A 22,144-nucleotide genomic window follows, 5' to 3' on the forward strand; every position below is an offset into this window, starting at 1 on the left:
ACTGACTTTGATGTGCAATATTGGTGCAGTTCCCATTTAATAGTCACACATATCTCCAGTTTTTGGTTTTGCTTTACAGAACTAACATCACCTTGGGAAGAAATAGTTAGTTCTAATAAGTTGGTTCTGTAATGCATGCTTCACTATAAACCACAACACTGGACTGTGAGTGCACATCAGAGTCTCTGGCACTCTACAGATTTAAGACCTGATCATTGCAGAAGACGTCTGGAGGATCCCTGATCCAGAACTAGACTGAAAGATTCATAACTGTACTGTTATATGATAAAGCACAAAACCAACATGGCCAAAAAAATAGTAGTTGATCGTAATGACCCTATGATGCATTTTATGATAGCACAACTTCTAAATTATAGCTACCAAATTAATTGTTGAATTAAGTCAGTAGTTGTATCCCTTCTCTTTCTTCTTTCTGTTTATATCACCCTCTCCAACTTATTCCACTCCTTGCATTTTCCTTTCCTTCCCCCAGCTCCATCACCTGTTCTGTCCTGGAGGTAGCCCCAGGGCTGCCAGGTGTGTGTGCGTGCATGTGTGAGCAACGTGCTCACCTGCAATTTTTACAGCTAGTGCGCAATCAATCCACATCTTTCTTTAAAGTTTGTTGGGTTCATTGTGTCCAGATGTATTCAATTTTACGTTGGATTGTTCTCTCTCTGTCTATGATTTAAGTTTGTTTCATTGGACATTTCTTTGTCCACTGTGGAGATTTCTAAAACTGATATATTGAAAAAAAAAGTATTACTGGAATTAGAAATAGACTTGATTTTCAAACACTTGGAAATATGCCATACTTAAATTCCCATGACGTCTTGACAGCATTATGATTGCTGATATTTTTACAGCAATTGCAGGGGTCATGAGAATTTTGTGACCTAAAAACTGGGTTACAGACCAGAAAAGATGAAGAAATCTTGCTCCACAGATCAAATCACCATCCTAGTGGTGGCTTGAAGACACTATGTACAGTTCATCTTTGATTTAGCTGTTGCACATTTATTTATCATTTACATCAACATATAACCACTCCAAAACATTCCAAATATTAACCCATGAACCCTTTTTACTGTAATCCATGAGTTCTCCATCACTATTAATTTCTTAATACATTCTTTTCACTCAAACTTTAAAAAAACATACCTTAACCATCCTCTGACACAAAAATCCAAAGCTATATTGTGGCAGGTCACTGCGAAAATAATTTCCCACTCTATCTATATTCCCCGTCTGACATACTGAGCAGCCAGCCACAGGGTCAGAGCCAGCGAAGGGAAAGGTGATGTGATGTGTTTAAACGAATGAAATATTAATAGTCAGCCAATTAAAATAGTAGCAGCCAGAGTGTCCCAGGAATCCAGAGCAGACATTAGCACAGTACTAATAAGATGATTTCCATCAGCCACAGCCAGACAATGCAGGTGGGGCCAGAGAGACCCAGGGTGGGTGGGTGCATGGGCGGGTGGCGAGTTGGGGGAATTGAAGTCTGACTTGTGCCTCTGCTTGAGAGGTGTATGAGGGCTGGGTGGTGAGAAGGGTGTCAGGATGGCCTGAAAAGATGGACAAAAGCAGGATGAATTGTGTGTTGCATGGATTGTAGAGATGTATGTATGCATATGTGAGATGAAAGATTGGGGAACACTGCTTCTTTTCAATTCCTAAACAGTGTGTCCAGTTCTCATGACAATCTTAAGAAACACTGATTACCTCTTCTCTTTCTTTCTCCCTCTCTAGTTCTTTATTTTCCTTCCATTCCCTCCTTGTCTCAATGCAGTTCAATACAATTCATCAGGGAAATGGGAATTGTGTGGGTTCGTTGGCCACAGAAGTACAAACACACGCAGAAGAGCACACACACCAACACACAGAACAGATATACACCTATACACGCGAAACAAAAGAGCAGCTGGTATACTGTGCAGTCATATAAAGGCAGAATAATCAATTCTTTATTATACTGTTATCCACACAAACATAAAATAATCAAATTATAGAATTGTACATTAATCAATATTTGCAAATACTATACATAACAAGCAAATAACTGCAAGAACAATTACGTTTAATTTCGATGCAATTGAAATTGGTGAATACTTTTATTTTGGATTGCTTTCCATTCACCACGTGCGCTGCTGTAATTCGCTGACTCATCATTACTAAAGGACACACAGCTCATCAAATCACACTCCTCTTTCTCCCCACAGCCTCTTTCTCTCCCCCTGCTACTTTCTATTCTTAGCAGGGGGACGCAAGGTTCTCCATTACAACCCAATGGATACTGATGTCTACTCCTGCTTTTTGTTGGCCCGTGTGTGTGTGTGTGTGTGTGTGTGTGTGTGTGTGTGTGTGTGGTTTGTGTGTGTGTTTGTGTGTTGTGTGTTGCGTGTGTGCGTGTTGTGTCTAGTACTAAGCTACATTAAGCCAGCTGCATCTCACGTGCCTCATGCATGGCTTAACTGAGCGAAAGTCCCGTCTGTGTGGGTATTTCTGCATAATTGTAAGTAAGTGTGTGTGTGCGTGCGTGCGTGCGTGCGTGCGTGCGTGTGTGTGTGTGTGTGTGTGTGTGTGTGTGTTTGTTGCTTATCCACATTTCATTCTTTTTCATGTGTGTATGTACATGTTATGCATACACCCTCCACACCCACTTCTCTTCTTTTCTCTCACACACAGAAACACATACTCTGACACAAACTGGCAATGGATTTATCACCATATATTAATCTTTAAGATCATCACTGTTATATAATTCAAAATGTTTTAATTTACCTCAATAATGCTATGTCAGTAATCCTTTTGGAGGGATTCACAGTGTAATATGCCAGTGACAGGCAAACTTGGCTCACACATTGTGAGTAGGCACACTTCCATATGTGTACACACAAACACGCACGCCACACACACACACACACACACACACACACACACACACACACACAGTGGTATTCACAGAGTAATCAGCGCTGCAGCTATTATTAATGAGAGAGAACCAGGTCATTAATATTTAAGCAGTGTCACGGGGGCCAACGCCATGAAAGTGTGTGTGTGTGTTTGTGTGTCTGTCCACATATAGAAGAGGGGCAAAGGGACTATAAGGCAATTTCCTCAGGCAGCGTAGTGAGACCTACTCCATTACAATAGGATAGACAGAGATGGAGACATATTACTCCCTTAAACAGAGAGGGGGAGGAAGACAAAAACAGAAATATCAGATTTTGCTCCTTGTCCTCTATTTCCCATCCTCTCCTTGTCTTTTTCTCCTTTCCTCTTGTATCTCCTCTCCGTCAGTGGTTTTTGCCCTGTGGAGGATGAAGAGGCTCGAATGGGAAACGGCAGATATCTCATTACATCACACTGGATAGGATGGGCCTGGGAGGTGTGTGTGTGTGCGCTTGCGCGCGCGTGTGTGTGTGTGTGTGTGTGTGTGTGTGTGTGTGTGTGTGTGTGTGTGTGTGTGTGTGTGTGTGTGTGCGCGTGCGTGCGTGCGCACTACCAGCGTGATCCCTTCTAAATGAACTATTGGGGATTGTGACTCTTTGGTCTGTGTCTAGTCCTCCACACTTGGCATGCTCTGGTGACAGCACACACACACACATGAACACACATAGATGTAACACACACACCATTTTTCTCACACCCACAGACCAATATGATGGGGTGAGGGTGTAAATAGTTGAAGAAAGGACTAAGCATAAAACCTGTAAATAATGACATGAGCTCTTTCTTTCTTTCTTTCTTTCTTTCTTTCTTTCTTTCTCTCTTCCTCTATCTTGTCCCCACATTCTCTTTCTGTGTCTGGGATTAGTGGGTATTACTTGCTCTGCAGAGTGAGGAGAATGAGACAGGTCTTACTGCCAGTTCCTAGATTGGGAGAGCAGGGAAAATACTCCTTTGGCTTTATAATAACCTCTCTTTATTAAATTGAGCTGGAGGATATGGAGGACAGCAGTCTGTTTTGTCCCCCCGAGCCGGTTGTCTGTATAGCTGCCCACAGTTGTCCTTAAATAATGCCAAGTTTTCCTGTTGAGTCATTGTTAACATATTGATTGAAAGATTATTAGTTAATGGTAAATCCTATAAAATGGAGGGGATTATTGCTATGAATGGGATTAGTTTGAATTTGTCTTATCCCAACATAGAGCAGATCATACGTAGTTTACTAAGAAAGAATGTCATTTTCAAAATCTAGCCATACAAAATAGCCACAGAATCGACTTGAATATTTTATCCCCCACAATCCTCCATGGATCAGCATGATAATCATCAATCATCATGCAGTTTTAATTTTGACAAAACCTTGGGGAATGACGTCGGTCACTGCACCATTCCAGCTGTTGAGGTTATACTAAAGGAAGTGGTTAGGTGTTTATTTAATAGACTGTATGTTAAGTTCAATATCGTGGACAGTGCCCATAAGATGCCCACATAACCTTTTATCTTATTGCTACATAATGGCATTCTGCCTTGTTACATTATGTTTATTGAGTAGCGAAGTGGAAGGAGCCACAGGTTTCCCTTATACGTCCACACAGTAAATTAGCTTTTGATAGTTTACTTTCAAAACTTCCCTTACAGCAGCACGAAAACTTCCTGGATGATTTTAGTTTCAAGTGTATTTTACTTATATATCACTTAGAAACAAGTTTAAACACAATTTAAACCTAGGGAATCAGATAAAAACAGGCAAAACACAATTACAATCCAGAGAATAAAAGTGTGTCTTAACATTTTGGGGTATCAAAACCCCTTTTTTTTTCCTGTAAAATGTTAAACTTGTACTTAGATTTTAGATAAATAATCATCAGTAATGTGAACATAATGTCAAAGTGTGGAAAAGGCAAATATTAGAACAGCTAGTCTGGTAAGTTCAGAAAAGTACATCACTTTACTCTAAAGCAGCCTTTAAAACCAGGAAAAGACAACACTTAGTCATATCACGATAATACGATATTCAAAATCTAAGCCGATATCTAGTCTCATATTACAATATCGATATAATATCGATATATTGCCCAGCCCTAGTTGTCACTAAAAAATATGTCACATTATAGAAGCTATAAAAGCTCTACATGTTGTTTTACTGTGACTGTAAGGTTATGAATTGTTATGAATGTGTTAATAATTGTTTCAGAGAAATTACATTGTCACTGTCTGTTTGGTACATGGTAAATTGCACGATACTACAGTATGAGGCTCAGCGACTGTTGCTACGGTGAAGACATCGGTTAGAGGTGTAAATCAGAGCTGTAGCAAATTCAAAAAGTGTCATAGTTATTTCACTTCCCTTGGCTTAACATTTACATAATGCTCTGAAGTTTCTATGTGCACATATTTTCTTTGACTTTCTGTCCAGATCCAGATTCTTTTCAATGCAGCTGTTAACCTTTTGTAGGAGTGATTCAACTGGGAGACTTCCATGCTGATCCAAGCCTTGAAAGTAGTTTAGCTGCCACTCCTAGTACCTTATGACCGTATTGTCAGTGATTCCCAAACAAAAAAGGGGTCCAGTCCAGCAAATGAAAATGCATCTTCAGCCAGATTTTAGCATGTTATCATGTAGCCATGCAGGAATGATCTCTGTGTCAAACTTCATCAGTGATAGTGCTGTGAAGGGCACACATAAATAAATGACACATTAAACTCATGTAGCCACATGTTGAAATCAGTTTTGGTTCCGCTAAATACATGCATGAGAGAGGAAAAATGACTCATCAGTAAGTTTAAAAACTTTTTGTGATCCCATTAAAGAGCCCCGGTGGCTTTTCCCTTATTGGCCATCTGCCTGTGTGTGCAGTGATTTGATTACCTGGGAGCTTCATTAGGATAGAGAGACGGGGAGGCCACGCTGGAAGCTCCCCTATCCTCCCTACTCAAGTATAGAGTTACCTTTGCACGGAAGAGACTGCATTGATTAGCCATATGCCTGGGAGGTGGGGGGGTAGTAGCCTCACCCTGTGCCATCACGATCGCCTTTGGGGGACTAAAAGCTGGGAAAGATGGATGTGCAGAGCTATATTGTGTATGGGATACTTTCCCCCAGTGCATCTTTGCATTAAGATCCTATCTCTCTTGGTTACCAACAAAGCAGTGATAATGTGAACATTAATATGGGAAGCCTTTGCGAGGGTTTTCCGGGCAAGATGCGATGCAGGAAACTGTATGTCAATCAATAGAGTGCACACAGACAGACCAGCACATGGCTTCCACGGCAAGTGCCAAGGGCCTGGGGATGGACTTGTTTGTGTGTGATTTTTCTAGCAGCTTTTGAAGCGTCTTTGCAGCTTGACTTTAAACCTGTTCCTATCGTGTTTTTCTCCCCTGTTGTCACTTTTTCTGCACAGATTTCACTTTAGTGGCCATGTTTAATACACACACAGTGTTCCTGTCCAAAGGAGCAAGATGGACGTGTGATCTTTACATAAACATACCTGAGCTCTGTCAACGTTAGCCTAGCTATGGTTTTGATTACATTTTATCAGCTTCTCTGTCAGCGCTGCTCCCTGTTCGGAGCCAGCTTTGTAAGAATGATGAATGGCTCTTTTAATTGTTTCTAATTGATAACTGCTCTGAAAGACTTTGTTATGAAACACTGCCAATTTAGTAACACCGATACACTGTAGTGCCTTATTAATTCTCTCCCGTCTGGCTTGAGCACTGTGCAATTGAAAAGAATTCTGTGTGTTTGTGGGCCGACGAGGCAGTAATAACTCTTGCTGTTGGAGCATGCCAGTTTTTAAACGCCAAAATACTTTTATTTTTTATTTTCCTCCCTGTGTCCAAGTGGTGTGTTCAAGTACTCCACACCTTAATTGTTTAAAACATTACAATGATATCTCTGCTGATTTACCACCCTCCTTATGTAGCTGGGTTAGAGATGGTCTATAACTATGCTACAGCCTGGCTTACATGTTTATCATTATCATTTATGATGAGGTGATATTGCATGATAAATCCTCATCCCGCCACCCTTTGGCAGGCATGCTTGGCTCTGCTGGTGAGCTGCTTGGTGAGAACATTTGCATACATATTGTCTTACACCTTTAGCTAGATTATCTTTCTCTCGCCCACTCTTACTCCATATCTACCCTTTCAAAAGGTACATTTAATGAATAAAAGAGGAAATGAAGGAAGCAGGAACGGATAGGAATGTAAAGAGAGAGGGATAGTTGTAGGTGGCCGTTGGTCATCAGACTTATTGACTGAGACACCTGTAACCTGTTTGGTCATTTGGTATTTATGTTGGCAATTCACACAGGTAGCTCACCTGTTGTGGTAGCTTATGTTTATTTGGCTGTTCCCTCCTGCTTTGCCTGTGGGACAAGTATTTGCTGGTCCACCTGTGGCCATCTTGTCAAATCACCCAACATGACAATTGGATCAATCTCTTCAGAAAATGTGACAAAAAGGGATGGGATATAGAGATGTAGACAAAAAAGAGCAACTTAAGGGCCAAATGTATTAGACATGACCCAGCTTGTTGTCATCTCTCTTTTGCTGCCGGTTGGCAGTTTGAAGCTTTAAGACCAAGGCGCTTCCTTTTGCACTTTGTCCAATTGTATTTTATCATGAAATGAGTCTTGTTTATAGTGTGTTAATAGTCTTTTTGATTGTCAGTTGGCTGTTTTAGAAATCATTTACAAACCAGCAGACTTCACGAGCTGCTAAATGGAACTAATTAACAAAATCTAGGTAGGTAAATTAAAAGGGAATAATGCAAAACACTTTAAATAGATCTCAAAAAATATTTTGTAATCCAAGCTTTTGTATTTGGCTTGTCATATTAGTTTATGATAAAAATAAATAGAGATTTCTCTCAATAGTCCCAGGATGGTTTGAAGCCCAATTCAACCTTCTCATTATCTCTCCCCTTTCTCACCTCATGTTTTTTTTTTTTCATTTCATTATCTCTATCATTTTTCTCCTTCTCCACTTTTTTTTTACCTCCTCTGCTCCCCCTCCTCCTCTCCTCCTACACCGCCTCCTCCACTCCCTCCTTTTCTACAGTGCTCAGGTTGACAGATGTTTGGCTGACTGGCCTGTCATAATAACTGTGGTGCTGGGTGTCTCAAGTGGCTTTCTTTGAGTACTTCACAGCCAGGACAGGACAGGACATTTCCTGGGGCTATGGGTGATGGGAGAAGAAATGAGGACAGGAGAAATGCAGAGCAGTAAACAAGAGTTTTAATATTTGTTTTTTATTATACTTTTTACAGAAGATGTCAATACAAAGAGTTGTTTCATCTCAGTAAAAGAAGAGTGAGAGTGAAGAGTCTCCTCAGCATACAAACAAAGTTAGCGACTAGCTGGTGAACACACAGTAGTGGAGCATTTAGCAGAGCCAAAGAGCAGAACTGAGTTAAAAGGAGAGTGACCATTGGACCTCTTCAAATTAATGCTAACGTTGCTCTGATACTGACACTGTACTCACAGCTGTGCATCGCTGCAATTCACAGCAGTGCGCTGCTGCAAAATTAAATTGACAAAATGAATATACATGTATTCTTTTTATATGTATAAAACTGCCAATCAGATTAATTTACTTATTAATCAAAGGTGCTGGAACGCAGTTCCTGATCTTTCAGGCCCAAATCAATTATGGCATTGGTTAAGGTCATACAGCCTTTTTTAACATTCAAGTGACCTCACTACAGCACAAATATTCTAATAGCCCAATTTTTCCTGAAAAGAATGATGTACATTAATTGACTGTAGACAACAGGGTTGATGTTTTACAAGCTTTTTTAGAAAATAAAACCAGACGGACAAGGAATTGTAAAAATGGCCTCAGGGCTCTGAGGGTTAAATATAAAAAAAAATGCAAGTGTGTCCCCTCAACTCAATTTGATAAACGTTTTTTTATTAATAAAAGCTGTCCTAGAATACATATTGTACCACTCAGACAAATTGATCTGCTAAAAACCTGTAAATGAAGGTTATGAAGGGAAAGGTTAAAATCGAGAGAAAAAAGCCTCGGGTTCACAATCTTTTGAGTTACCCTAACATAACCATAGAAACGTCCATCATGCTTTAGTTGCATGAGCAAATGTTGTCAGGAAAAATAGAGATATGCTGCCAGAGAACATTTAGCAGGTCAATGTCAAACATGTCCTCTTTATGTTAATGAAAACCTAATCCAGGCAGCATCACATTCCCTACAGACATATGAGTTGTATATGAATAGGGTTGATATATAAGATAGAGGATGAGGTGACAGGCAGGGAGGGGTTGCAGGGTTGGGGGGAGAGGTGGCAAGGGGGCCACAAACCCTTCAAGCCAGCGGGAAGCTGTCTCTCAGAGATTTATAGATTCTCTGGGAGCCGGACCTTGCACCTCGCTGTCAGCCTCTATCTCTTTATCTTCCTGTAGATGCACACACCGTTTCCCAGTAAGATTGATCCATAGTTGCCTCAAAGTAGACAGGCAGTGGAGCTTGATATGACAGTAGTAAGATATGTAGATGAAGAATGTGCCTTGTCTGCATACTGGTGCTGTTCTGTGTTTATCTTCGCTGCCCTTTCATGGCTGGAGTTGTTTTCATACTTTTTGATTTCATAAGAGACCTTTATAAATGTCTGGCTCTGTGAGGCAAATATAGACAGACACAGGAAAGGACAGGCAGACAGGCCGTCAGACAGGTCAGTTTCAGACTGGATGAGACCAGCAGTAAGCCCTATATCAGCCTGGCTTTGCTGTCTTATTGGACACTAAGGCTCTCCAGTTTACATCAAGCTTCGTCGATCCAACCACAGAACGAAGAGAGAGAGAGAGAGAGAGAGAGAGAGAGAGAGAGAGTTTGGGGACATGATTGATCTTTGCCAGCAATATTGCCTCTGTGGATGGCATGATTGGATTACAGTGTTTGCGATGTTTACATAGGCTGATCTTCTTTGCTGTAATTATTGATATGACAAGTTGCACTCACAAATCTCCTTAAAGCTTGAGAGAAATATCGCCGCTCAATTTAGGCTCATTTGTGACAACGTGTGCAATCATGAGTGATTTTTCTTCAGTTTCAAAGCTTATTTAATTTGGTGGCTTTGCATTATGAATATGTAGTTGACTCTGCATATGGACTTTATGAAGAAATGGCTCCGCTTCGCTAGTAAAACTGTGGTACAGCAGGACACAGGGAATCGGTGTGCACCACAGCGCACACACACACACACACACACACACACACACACACACACACACACCCAGCAGCCAACAGCCCTGTGTGTTTCTGACAGAGAGACAGTTATGTAAGAGGGGAGAGCTGAAGGTCGTCTTGTCTCATGAACTACCAGAAATCCACACAGACACACCGCGCAGCGGTGAGGATAGGTGGCCCTCTCGCCTGCTGATTATAAAGGCTTCTTCATGCAATATTAAAAATGGTCCTCTGCTCCACTTCAGGGAGCACAGATAGATATAATGCATCCGCCTAAATATTATGGATCTTTGGACATGAAACTCAAGGCTCGACCACTCAAAACATCTTGTCAGCATTATAGGAATCACGGTTAAAAATAAACAACCCTAACCTAAAGCAGTTATTAATAAATGGGCAAAGTTCAGTGCTTGATGTATGAATAATTATTATGGTCTTTAGGGAGCTGTCCATGTAAAATTAGATTGCTGATTGCCAATCTAAATAATTAACGGCAGTATGATTATGGAAAGCGTTGTTCACTATGTGTACACATCTACACTCTGCAGCCTTTACAGCTGTCACATGCGAGGTCAGAAATAATGAGCATTCAGTATGGGAACATTGTGTGGGACAGCATGGCATGTTGCTACCTGTCCAAATGCGAGCAGCAGCGTTAACGGGCCGCTGTCCGAGCTACTCATCACCATGACAACTCATAAAGCTGTCACCGGGGAGACTAAATGTCCATGCCCTGAGCTATGTGACCAAGACGTGTCTGTAAGTAAATTAGTTCACGTGTGTGGATAACTATGCCTCTAGGTGGACAGACAGCCTTGAACTCAGGTAAGCACTAATGAGTTTGCCATGTCCCCGCAGGCTTGCTGCCACTCATACGTGCTACAAAAATAACCAAACTACACAATAGCACTAAAGATGTTAATCATCACTCCTGAGGGAAGACTATGTGTAGGCAGATACCCTCAAAGTCACTGGAGTACCTAACTCATTTTCATGTTATTAATATAACACTTATATTACTATTTAATGTTAGGCAACTTTTCACTGTAAGAACTGAAAAAAAAACAGATTTCTCAATTAACTTTATAGCACATATCTTTAACCAATATATCAAAGCCAGGACTTTTTCCTCCAAGACTCCCCATACGAATTAAGTCACATAATCTCCCTAACCGCACTTATCCACCCAAATTAACATCTGCTTTATTTTCTAGGACTTGATTGTTGTTGTTGATAAGTACGGCATGACTTTACCATAAACTGTGACTATGTATAGACTCTACAAGTCTGGGGTATGCTTAACAAGAACTACCGTAGTTTGTAGGACATGTCCTCCTCAGAACCTCGGAAGGCAGTCAGTTATTATAGCGAGGGCCACACAGCGCACTTTCTTTCCTGTCATTCATAGTGTTACACTTGGTTGTACACTCGTAAAGTGACTGAAATACTTTTTTTTGCTATTTGTTTCTTGTGTGTTTTTATTTGTTTGTGTTATTTACAATATGATGCTGTATACTGTAATTCATCCATCCATCTTCGTCCGCTTATCCGGTATCGGGTCGCGGGGGGAGCAGCTCCAGCAGGGGACCCCAAACTTCCCTTTCCCGAGCAACATTAACCAGCTCCGACTGGGGGATCCCGAGGCGTTCCCAGGCCAGGTTGGAGATATAATCTCTCCACCTAGTCCTGGGTCTTCCCCGAGGCCTCCTCCCAACTGGACGTGCCTGGAACACCTCCCTAGGGAGGCGCCCAGGGGGCATCCTTACCAGATGCCCGAACCAACTCAACTGGCTCCTTTCGACGCGAAGGAGCAGAGGCTCTACTCCGAGCTCCTCACGGATGACTGAGCTTCTCACCCTATCTCTAAGGGAGACGCCAGCCACCCTCCTGAGGAAACCCATTTTGGGCGCTTGTACCCTGGATCTCGTTCTTTCGGTCATGACCCAGACTTCATGACCATAGGTGAGGGTAGGAACGAAAATTGACCGGTAGATCGAGAGCTTTGCCTTCTGGCTCAGCTCTCTTTTCGTCACAACGGTGCGATAAATTGAATGTAATACCGCACCCACTGCGCCGATTCTCCGACCAATCTCCCGCTCCATTGTCCCCTCACTCGTGAACAAAACCCCAAGGTACTTGAACTCCTTCACTTGGGGTAAGGACTCATTCCCTACCTGGAGTAGGCACTCCATCGGTTTCCTGCTGAGAACCACGGCCTCAGATTTAGAGGTGCTGATCCTCATCCCAGCCGCTTCACACTCGGCTGCGAACCGATCTAGTGAGTGCTGAAGGTCGCAGGCAGATGACGCCATCAGGACCACATCATCTGCAAAGAGCAGCGATGAGATCCCCAGCCCACCAAACTGCAACCCCTCCCCACCCCGACTACGCCTTGATATCCTGTCCATAAATGTTACAAACAGGATTGGTGACAAAGCGCAGCCCTGGAGGAGGCCAACCCTCACCTGAAACGAGTCCGACTTACTGCCAAGAAACGGACGCAGCTCTCACTTTGGTCGTACAGAGATTGGATGGCCCTGAGAAGAGACCCCCTCACCCCACACTCCCGCAGCACCTCCCACAGTATCTCCCGGGGGACCCGGTCATACGCCTTTTCCAGATCCACAAAACACATGTAGACCGGTTGGGCATACTCCCAGGCTCCCTCCAGGATCCTTGCGAGAGTGAAGAGCTGGTCCGTTGTTCCACGACCAGGACGGAATCCGCATTGTTCCTCTTCAACCCAAGGTTTGACTATCGGCCGACCCCTCCTTTCCAGCACCTTGGAGTAGACTTTACCAGGGAGGCTGAGAAGTGTGATACCCCTGTAATTGGCACACACCCTCTGGTCCCCCTTTTTAAAAAGGGGAACCACCACCCCGGTCTGTCACTCCTTTGGCACTGTCCCAGACTTCCACGCAATGTTGAAGAGGCGTGTCAACCAGGACAGCCCCTCCACACCCAGAGCCTTGAGCATTTCTGGACGGATCTCATCAATCCCAGGGGCTTTGCCACTGTGGAGTTGTTTGACTACATCGGTGAATTCCGCCTGGGAAATTGACAATGATCCCCCATCATTCTCCAGCTCTGCCTCTAACATAGAGGGCGTATTAGTCGGATTCAGGAGTTCCTCAAAGTGCTCCTTCCACCACCCTATTACCTCCTCAGTTGAGGTCAACAGTGTCCCATCCTTACTGTACACAGCTTGGATGGTTTCCCGCTTCCCCCTCCTGAGGTGGCGAACAGTTTTCCAGAAGCACCTTGGTGCCGACAGAAAGTCCTTCTCCATGTATTCTCCAAACTTCTCTCACACCCGCTGCTTTGCCTCTTTCACGGCAGAGGCTGCAGCCCTTCGGGCCCTTCGGTACCCTGCAACCGCCTCCGGAGTCCTCTGGGATAACATATCCCGGAAAGACTCCTTCAGTCGGACGGCTTCCCTGACCACCGGTGTCCACCACGGTGTTCGTGGGTTACCGCCCCTTGAGGCACCTAAGACCCTAAGACCACAGCTCCTCGCCACAGCTTCAGCAAGGGAAACTTTGAACATTGTCCACTTGGGTTCAATGCCCCCAGCCTCCACAGGGATGCCCGAAAAGCTCCGCCAGAGGTGTGAGTTGAAAGTCTGTCGGACAGGGGCCTCCTCCAGACGTTCCCAATTTACCCGCACTACCCGTTTGGGCTTACCATGTCTGTCCAGAGTCTTTCCCCACCCCCTGACCCAACTCACCCCCAGATGGTGATCAATTGACAGCTCCGCCCCTCTCTTCACCCGAGTGTCCAAAACATACGGCCTCAGACCAGATGAAACGATTATAAAATCGATCATTGACCTTTGGCCTAGGGTGCTCTGGTACCAGGTACACTTATGAGCATCCCTATGGTCGAACATGGTGTTTGTTATAGACAATCCATGACTAGCACAGAAGTCCAACAACAAACAACCACTCTGGTTTAGATCAGGGAGGCCGTTCCTCCCAATCACGCCTCTCCATGTGTCTCCATCATTGCCCACGTGCGCGTTGAAGTCCCCCAGCAGAACAATCGAGTCCCCCACTGGAGCCCCATGCAGGACTCCAGTCAAGGTCTCCAAGAAGGCTGAATACTCCGAACTCTTGTTTAGTGCATATGCACAAACAACAGTCAGAGTTTTCCCCCCCACAACCCGCAGGCGTAGGGAGGCGACCCTCTCGTCCACCGGGGTAAACTCCAACGTAGCGGCGCTCAGCCGGGGGCTTGTGAGTATCCCCACACCCGCCCGGCGCCTCACACCCTGGGCAACCCTGGAGAAGAAAAGAGTCCAACCCCTATCCAGGAGTATGGTTCCAGAACCGAGACCGTGCATAGAGGTAAGCCCCACCAGATCTAACCGGTAGCGCTCCACCTCCCGCACCAGTTCCGGCTCCTTCTCCCACAGAGAGGTGACGTTCCACGTCCCCAGAGCCAGCATCTGCTGCCCGGGTCTGGTCCGTCGAGGCCCCTGACCTTCACTGCCACCCATGTGACAGCGCACCCGACCCAAGCAGTTCCTCCCACAGGTGGTGGGCCCATGGTCTGGAGAGATGGGAGCCACGTAGCTTTTTCGGGCTGTGCCCGGCCAGGCTCCGTGGCAAACCCGGCCACCAGTCGCTCGCCGACAAGTCCGCCATCTGGGCCTGGCTCCAGACGGGGGCCCCGGGCTTCCTCCGGGCAGGGTCACTCCATTTCTACCTCGTTTATTCATAGGGGTTTTTGAATTTGTAATTCACTATATTGTAATTCCTCTATTAATACTATATTTACTGAGTCTACTTTACTGCACCATTCATGAGGCTCTGTGTAACAAATACGTGGCAATGATTTTGTTGTGTTGGAGTGTCTGTGATGTTTGCCCACACAGACACTTACCTACCTTGACCAGAGTGACCATTGTAAGGTGAAAGCCAATCATTATACAGTAGAGCTCCTGAATGCGGAGCAGAGCAATGTGCCACACCTGACTGCCAAGCAGTCACCTTAAACCAAAGAGCGCTGCTCAATAGTAAGATGTAGCTTGACCTGAATTATCATCACCATTCTCCCTCTCTTCTGTTGTGGCGTATAGTCTCTCCTTACTCTCTCGACCCCCCTCTCTCCCCACCTGGTATTCAGTGGGCAACCAGACATTCTTGACATTTTGCAAAGGTTGAAAGACAAAGAACCTTTGTCTCCTAATAAGGCCGCGCTCTACACCCCGCCTGAATGAGAATACTGGGGGAGAGAGAGGGTGGTGTCTGTGAGGAGGTGAGCATGTAGGGTGGCGTGTTTGTGTGTGATGATGGAGGTGGAGGGAGGCGGGGTACTTGGGGATACAGGCAGGAGTGAGAAAATGCAAGGACAGGAAAAAGAAAGTTTCAGGTAGAAAGAGATGTGTGTGTGTGTGTGTGTGTGTGTGTGTGTGTGTGTGTGTGTGTGTGTGTGTGTGTGTGCGTGCGTGCGTGTGTGCGTGTATGAGGTGTGGTGAGGAGGAGGAGGTTCGGGATGGAGAGACAAGAAAAATCCTCTATCTATGGGTTGAGAGTGATAACAGTTAGGTTTCAGGAGCTATCGTAAGCTATTGCTGCAGGAAATACAGCAGCACACCTTGATGCTTCACCCGCAGTCACACAGACAGACGCGGATGTTCTACAAGAGAGCAATATTCTCCATCACTGCAGGAGCTTGAAGCAGAACTCAAAACACCCAAGGTCCTTCTGGTCTCTTCTCATCTCTCTCTCTCATCCATCACACCCCTCAGCTCTACCTTTCACCTCCCTTACCGCCTCTCTCAATCTCTCTTGCACCTATACCTCCGCAGTTCTCTCTGAGAAACTCGCTCCAAAACAGCTGAAGCGAGGAAAAAATAGTGTTCGAGCAAGTGTAAGCAAAGACAGAGGTGCGATGAAACGGAGAGGTTTAAATAGTTAGAGCTTGCCACCTGGTCAAGAACCTTTCGACCTTTGGTTCAGCCACTTCTTGTTTTTCACTCTGCCAGTGTCACTTTGAGTTACCTCTACCGTATTCCTTCCACTTACCATACAGCTGTGGCCCTGTGTTATGCAATTTCCCTGCATTGTCTCATTCGCAGTTTTCAAGGCACTGCAATTTTGCAAAGGCGCAGAGTGTAAAGTAAGAAAAACACTAGACCTTTTTTCAATTTTTCTGTGTTTTGTCTTCCAACATTACATAAGCAAAAGGTAAAAATATCTGGACCTGTCTTTAAAAGCAGATGGTGTGGTTATGACATCAGACTCGTTAAAGGCAGCTACAGTAGAACTAGGAAGAGTCAAGGGTTGTCTTAAATCCAGCCTTATCTGCTAATAAGGAGAATAAATGTTCTGTGTGTGTGTGTGTGTGTGTGTGTGTGTGTGTGTGTGTGTGTGTGAGATGAGCTATAAAAAACAAAATATGTGCTGCAACAATCTTGGCATTCTCCTTTCTTATAGTCTCTTGATTCTCTCTATATCAATCTCTATCTTTCCCCCCTCTTTTCCGTCCTCTCTTTTTATGTGTTGGTATTCTGTCACTCACTGGAATGTGGGCAGATATGGGATCATATTCAGACTTCCAGATTCATTCTGCGAGCAACTCAAGAGCCAATATTAGCCACGCGGTCGTGTTTTTTCCCATGAGCCCGTTGCCTTGGAAACGTTGCATAAGAGGGAGTGGGAAAGTGGGATGCCCCTTGCTGATTGGGAGACAAGGTGGCAGATCTCTCTTCCTCTACCCTCCTCGTCCCTATATCTTCCTCTTGCATCTTGTTTCTTTTCCCTCCACTCAACACTTGTTCTGACTGTATGTGTCAAAACCCTGGAGCTCCAACTTTCCCCTCATGCCCAGTGATGAATCAACTCACCACCCAGCACCCCCAACCATAGATCCACAGTCAAAAACAGCATACATATTACAGTTATGACTTCAGATTAGTTAAAGTTCCTGTTGGAACATTGATTTGTGGCCCAATTAGACATATTTGTTCACACAGTGCTCGCACACAAGCACCTGCATAAACACTCAAACACACAAACACCGCTCCATGAGCTATGTTGTGTGTTATCCTTGGCAGTGGGAGGCCTTGGCTGGACTCAGGGAGGATAGCGCTTTGTTGAATCCACTGAGACTGCATGTTCAAGACTGCATGACTTGGCCTTCCATGGCTTCCATACAAGCAAGGCCATGCTGTGTCTACATACCAGCAGGAAGAGAGAGATGGAGGATTGATGCGGGGGGGAAGGGTGGCCTTGGCTCCAGAGACGGGACAATTTATCTTCTGTATCCTCACTGACTCCAAATCTTTGCCTGATTTAAAAGTTTAAAAAAGAAACTAGACTAAACACTTAAAACTTAATCCAGTCATTTAGGGGTTGGGACTGCAGTTTATCCAAAATGCCCTAACAACATAACAACACACTGTCTACCATACCTGTGTAGGCAAAAACAGAGAAGTAATTAGGGATCTGAACAAATCGGGGCTGCAGTAGGTTGCACACTCTCCGATGGAAAAACCTCAAATTGAGTTTCTTGTGTAATTTGCATTTCTTTTCCAGCATGTAGCAAGCCAAGAAAAGAGCAGGGTGGGCAGCCCCTGTGTGAGGGAGCTGTCTTAATCCATGTGTTTAGCAAGCAACATCTGCTGCTTTTATTCAGATGGGAGTAGAAATATTTGGTTGATTAAGAGAGGATCTGTGTAGGATGGCTACACCGTTACCACCAGTTACGAGGGATACACATGCAAGATTCTGTCAACTGGTGTCATGGAAGGCAAACAAAAGAAGTACATCCTCTCCTCTTGCCTGGTGTCCTTCTTCACTCCTGGTCTCATCATGATTCTGGTTTACTGTGAGATCTATAAGGCGGCAAAGCAGCGCTCCTCCACCGTGTTCGTGGCCAAGAACGGCCTGGAGAGGCAGCCCAACATCAACATGCAAGTTCTTAAATAAGTACACCTGTGCTAGTGGATGTAGATGTGACTCACACACACACACACACACAGGCCAGGGTTTTTGCTTTCTCAGAATGGACCTTTGGGGGGAGGGTGGGCTACGCAAGACAGTAAGCATGATCGTTCCGCGTACAGTAAAGGCAGTGAGTCTGTGTTACCTAATTTGACTGAAATATATGCATTTTCCTGTTATTTCTGACAATTTAAGAAACAAAAAAGTATATTATGCTTGAGTAAGTAAAACCCCTATTTACAAAACTGGTTAAAAAAGTAATATTAAAGGTCCCATGACATGGTGCACTTTGGATGCTTTTATATAGACCTTAGTGGTCCCCTAATACTGTATCTGAAGTCTCTTTCCCGAAATTCAGCTTTGGTGCAGCACTACAGCCACTAGAGCCAGTCCCACAATGAGCTTTCCTTAGTATTTGCCATTTCTGTGTCTGTAGCTATTGAGGAGGAGAGAGGGAGGGGCAAGGTGGAGGGTGGGGGTGTGGCCTTGAACAACTGCCACTTTTCTCGTTTGAAAGCCATGATGTCTCTCTCTCATGGGTGGGCCAAATTCTCTGGGCGGGCAAAGCAGAGAAAGGGGAGGTAACCTTGCTTGTTATGACCTCATAACAAGCAGATTCCAAAACGGCTCATCTGAGCTTTCATTTTCTCAAAGGCAGAGCAGGATACCCAGGGCTCGGTTTACACCTATCACCATTTCTAGCCACTGGGGGACCATAGACAGGCTGGGGGAATGCATATTAATGTTAAAAAACCTCATAAAGTGAAATTTTCATGCCATGGGACCTTTAATATTTAAATAAATCTTGGGGAGAGTCCGGTACAGCCTGACTCTGGGGATAAAACTGAGATTTGCTCTCATATTCAAGTTCATGTTCTGCTTGTTCAACGATTGTTTGGTAAATTGCTCTTAAATAAATTTAGTGAGGATTTGAATTGATATTTTTATTCTCAGTTCTTGCTGGTCATTTTCCTTTGGGGCTGGCTAAAACCTCTCCCTAGCATCTGCTAGGGAAAAAAAACCTGCACACACGCTAAACACAGTTTATGTACACAATTTAATAACCTGAATAACACTGTTATTTGTTTATCTCCAGGTGCTGATCTAGGTGGTCTCATGGACCTGGAGTCTCTGTACCGCGGTGTGGAGCAGAGTATCAACCACACGCGAGCCGGGCGATTGCGCAGACAGAGCCTGGAAAGGGCCTACAACATCGAGGTGCTGCTGGGCGTCGACGACTCGGTGGTCCAGTTTCACGGGAAGGAGCATGTCCAAAAGTACCTGCTCACACTCATGAACATTGTAAGTGTTGGTGGCACACACAGTTAGAAACACACAATAACTCACACAAACAGACAGAGTCGATCAATACATGTCAATTAAAGAATGTAACATAGAATTTGGCACCTGTTGTGTAAATTGCTGACACTAAAGGTTATTGTAGAGCCTGGGATCACATCATACACAACGTACAGCGTGCTATCACACAACATATACTGTAAATGCGTCTTTGTTACGCCCCTGACAAAGGGAAGAAATAATCACGAGAGTGATACGCTGATGTTTCCTCACTGAGAATTTGAGTGCAATTCCTTTTTACAACAGTACCCCATTTTACAGAACAGACCTACAGGAAATAGTTTTGTAGGGTACAAGCCTTATTCAAGTCACAATAGCATACACTGTAATTCACTGAAACGTATACAAATTTTCAATATAACTGTTAAGCACAAATTAGTTTTAGCTCAGTAAACCATAACTAAATTTATCACAAATGTCAATAAAGTGCTTGAAACACATTATACAAATAACACTGCGAAATATATTATTAACTGCATACATGTTAATTCACAATTGACATAAAATGGCGTCTACTCTCAGTACGGAGCTATTCTTCTCTGTAACCGAGCGGGGGCTCCGCTCACACACACACACACACATTACGCTCTGCAAACTTAACTCTAACTTACTCAAAATGTTACTTACACGCACCTTAAACACTATTGACATGTTAGAAAGTAGCATGTTATTAAATTAACTCTGTTTTATATCAATAACATACCTGAAAAAGGGGAGAGATAATCACGAGAGTGATACGCTGATGTTTCCTCACTGAGAACTTTAGTGCAATGAGGAAAAGACCCCGATTTCCCCGGGAACTTGGGTAGAGACCGAAGCAATCGATCTCAGGCTCATAGATTAAGAGCATTTAGCAGATCACAGATTAATACTTTTACCCTTAAATTATGCACCACAAAATAAAGTAATCAATATAATGTTTACACATTCTTCTTACAATTTTTACCCTTTGTATGCGTGACAGATTTTAACTTTTTAACACAATTATATGAATTTTATCAATCTCTATGAACTATGTACTGAGTGCATGATCTTTTTAACCTGAGCTATTTTAAGATCCTCTAATGCTATGAATTTACCAATACCTTTTAGTGTATAACAGGCTATGAGTATTTCCTTTAACCTGTCACATCTTCATGTACACCCATGATTAAAAAAACAATAATAATAATTAAATAGGGAAACCGTTCCATTTGAGTTAAATGGGAAGTAAGTCACAGAGAGGTCAAAGAAAGAGGGTTACACACACCGAATGAACGAGGATTCAATTCCCTTCCTACATGTTCTCATCCAGCAATCAGGCATGGGTAATCCTTTCTTCTCTATCTGAATATGATGAGATTTCATTTGTTTGAGTGTGTGTGTGTGTGTGTGTGTGTGTGTGTGTGTGTGTGTGTGTGTGTGTGTGTGTGTGTGTGTGTGTGTGTGTGTGTGTGTGTGTGTGTGTGTTAGTTGAGCCCTGTGCTCTGAAGGGGCTCCTGGCTCCTACATATCATTTCATCGGGGTGTGTGTGTGTGTGTGTGTGTGTGTGTGTGTATATATGTGTGTGTGTGTGTGTGTGTGTGTGTGTGTGTGTGTGTGTGTGTGTGTGTGTGTGTGTGTGTGTGTGTGTGTGTGTGTGTGTGAGATGCAGAAACAGCAGGCTGTATGCTCCAGGCCACAACAACACTTAGCCAAGCACTCAAACTCCCAGGTGTGTGTGTGTGTGTGTGTGTGTGTGTGTGTGTGTGTGTGTGTGTGTATGAGCTTGTGAGTTGGTGTGACACTGAACACACTGCAGACTTTAATCTTTGCAAATTAAACCTGTGGTGAGAGTGCTGTTTGCACGCATTTGTACGTGTGTGTATGCACGTTGGTGTGTGCGCGTCTGTTTGTGTGCGTTCTCCTGTTTGCTTTCGCTTGTATTGCGACCCACTGCTCAAGGAACCAATCTCCGACTGTTAAGCAGGAGCAAGCATACAGCAACAAATCCTACCACACCTCGTTGTCTCAGCTCAGCGCTGGAGAAAGAACAAGAGCCGCTGTGCTCTCTGCCTCCCCTTTTAGATATTTGTTAGACAGTATATGAGAAGGGAATATGCAGCCCTGTCGCAGCCCCCCTCTAATCTGTGGGGAAGAGATGGAGAGACAGAGGGAGAAGGAGTATTTTAAACAGCGCATTCGGAATAAATTACTGACAGCCAGATAAACAGAAATAAATAAATAAGGGCTGCCTCCCACGCGTGGCATCTGGGCGACTTTCTTCTTGAAAGTTTGCTTTGCTCACTTCAGGATGGGTGCTCTCTCTCTCTCTCTCTCTCTCTCTCTCTCTCTCTCTCTCTCTCTCTCTCTCTCTCTCTCTGTCTGTTTTATATCTTTCTCTCAGTCTCTCAGCAGCACTGAGTCGCTCCACGCTAAGCTCTTTTGCATTGTTACTCCTCCCTGACTTGGGTAGTTTATTGCAACTAATCCTCAACGAAGAAAAAAAAAAAAAGGTTTTTTTAAGTATAATGTGAGTGATAACACAGGTTTATAGTAAAACATGCAAGGTAAATGAGGAGAGAGATTTAACAATATACAGTAAAGATGCACTCTAAAGGTATTTATATCTATGTAGGTTTTTTTGTTATTGTAATAGTGTGGCTGCTTAACCACACTGTAAAACCATGTCAAATGTATGGCATGATGTCT

The 22,144-nt window shown here is 43.9% G+C and overlaps 1 protein-coding gene across 6 annotated transcripts in view; it reads left to right on the top strand.

The window, feature by feature from the left end:
• Window positions 1-22,144, top strand: part of LOC114562491 (A disintegrin and metalloproteinase with thrombospondin motifs 2) — a 191,402-nt gene that overhangs the window by 144,783 nt on the left and 24,475 nt on the right. For all 6 annotated transcript variants that reach the window (XM_028588873.1, XM_028588875.1, XM_028588876.1 and 3 more), the window contains exon 4: window positions 19,211-19,416. In XM_028588873.1, coding sequence (XP_028444674.1) covers window positions 19,211-19,416 — 206 coding nt within the window. The remainder of the gene's footprint in view (window positions 1-19,210; window positions 19,417-22,144) is intronic.

The sequence above is a fragment of the Perca flavescens genome, chromosome 10 (assembly GCF_004354835.1).
Source record: "Perca flavescens isolate YP-PL-M2 chromosome 10, PFLA_1.0, whole genome shotgun sequence".
Taxonomy (NCBI): Eukaryota; Metazoa; Chordata; class Actinopteri; order Perciformes; family Percidae; genus Perca; species Perca flavescens.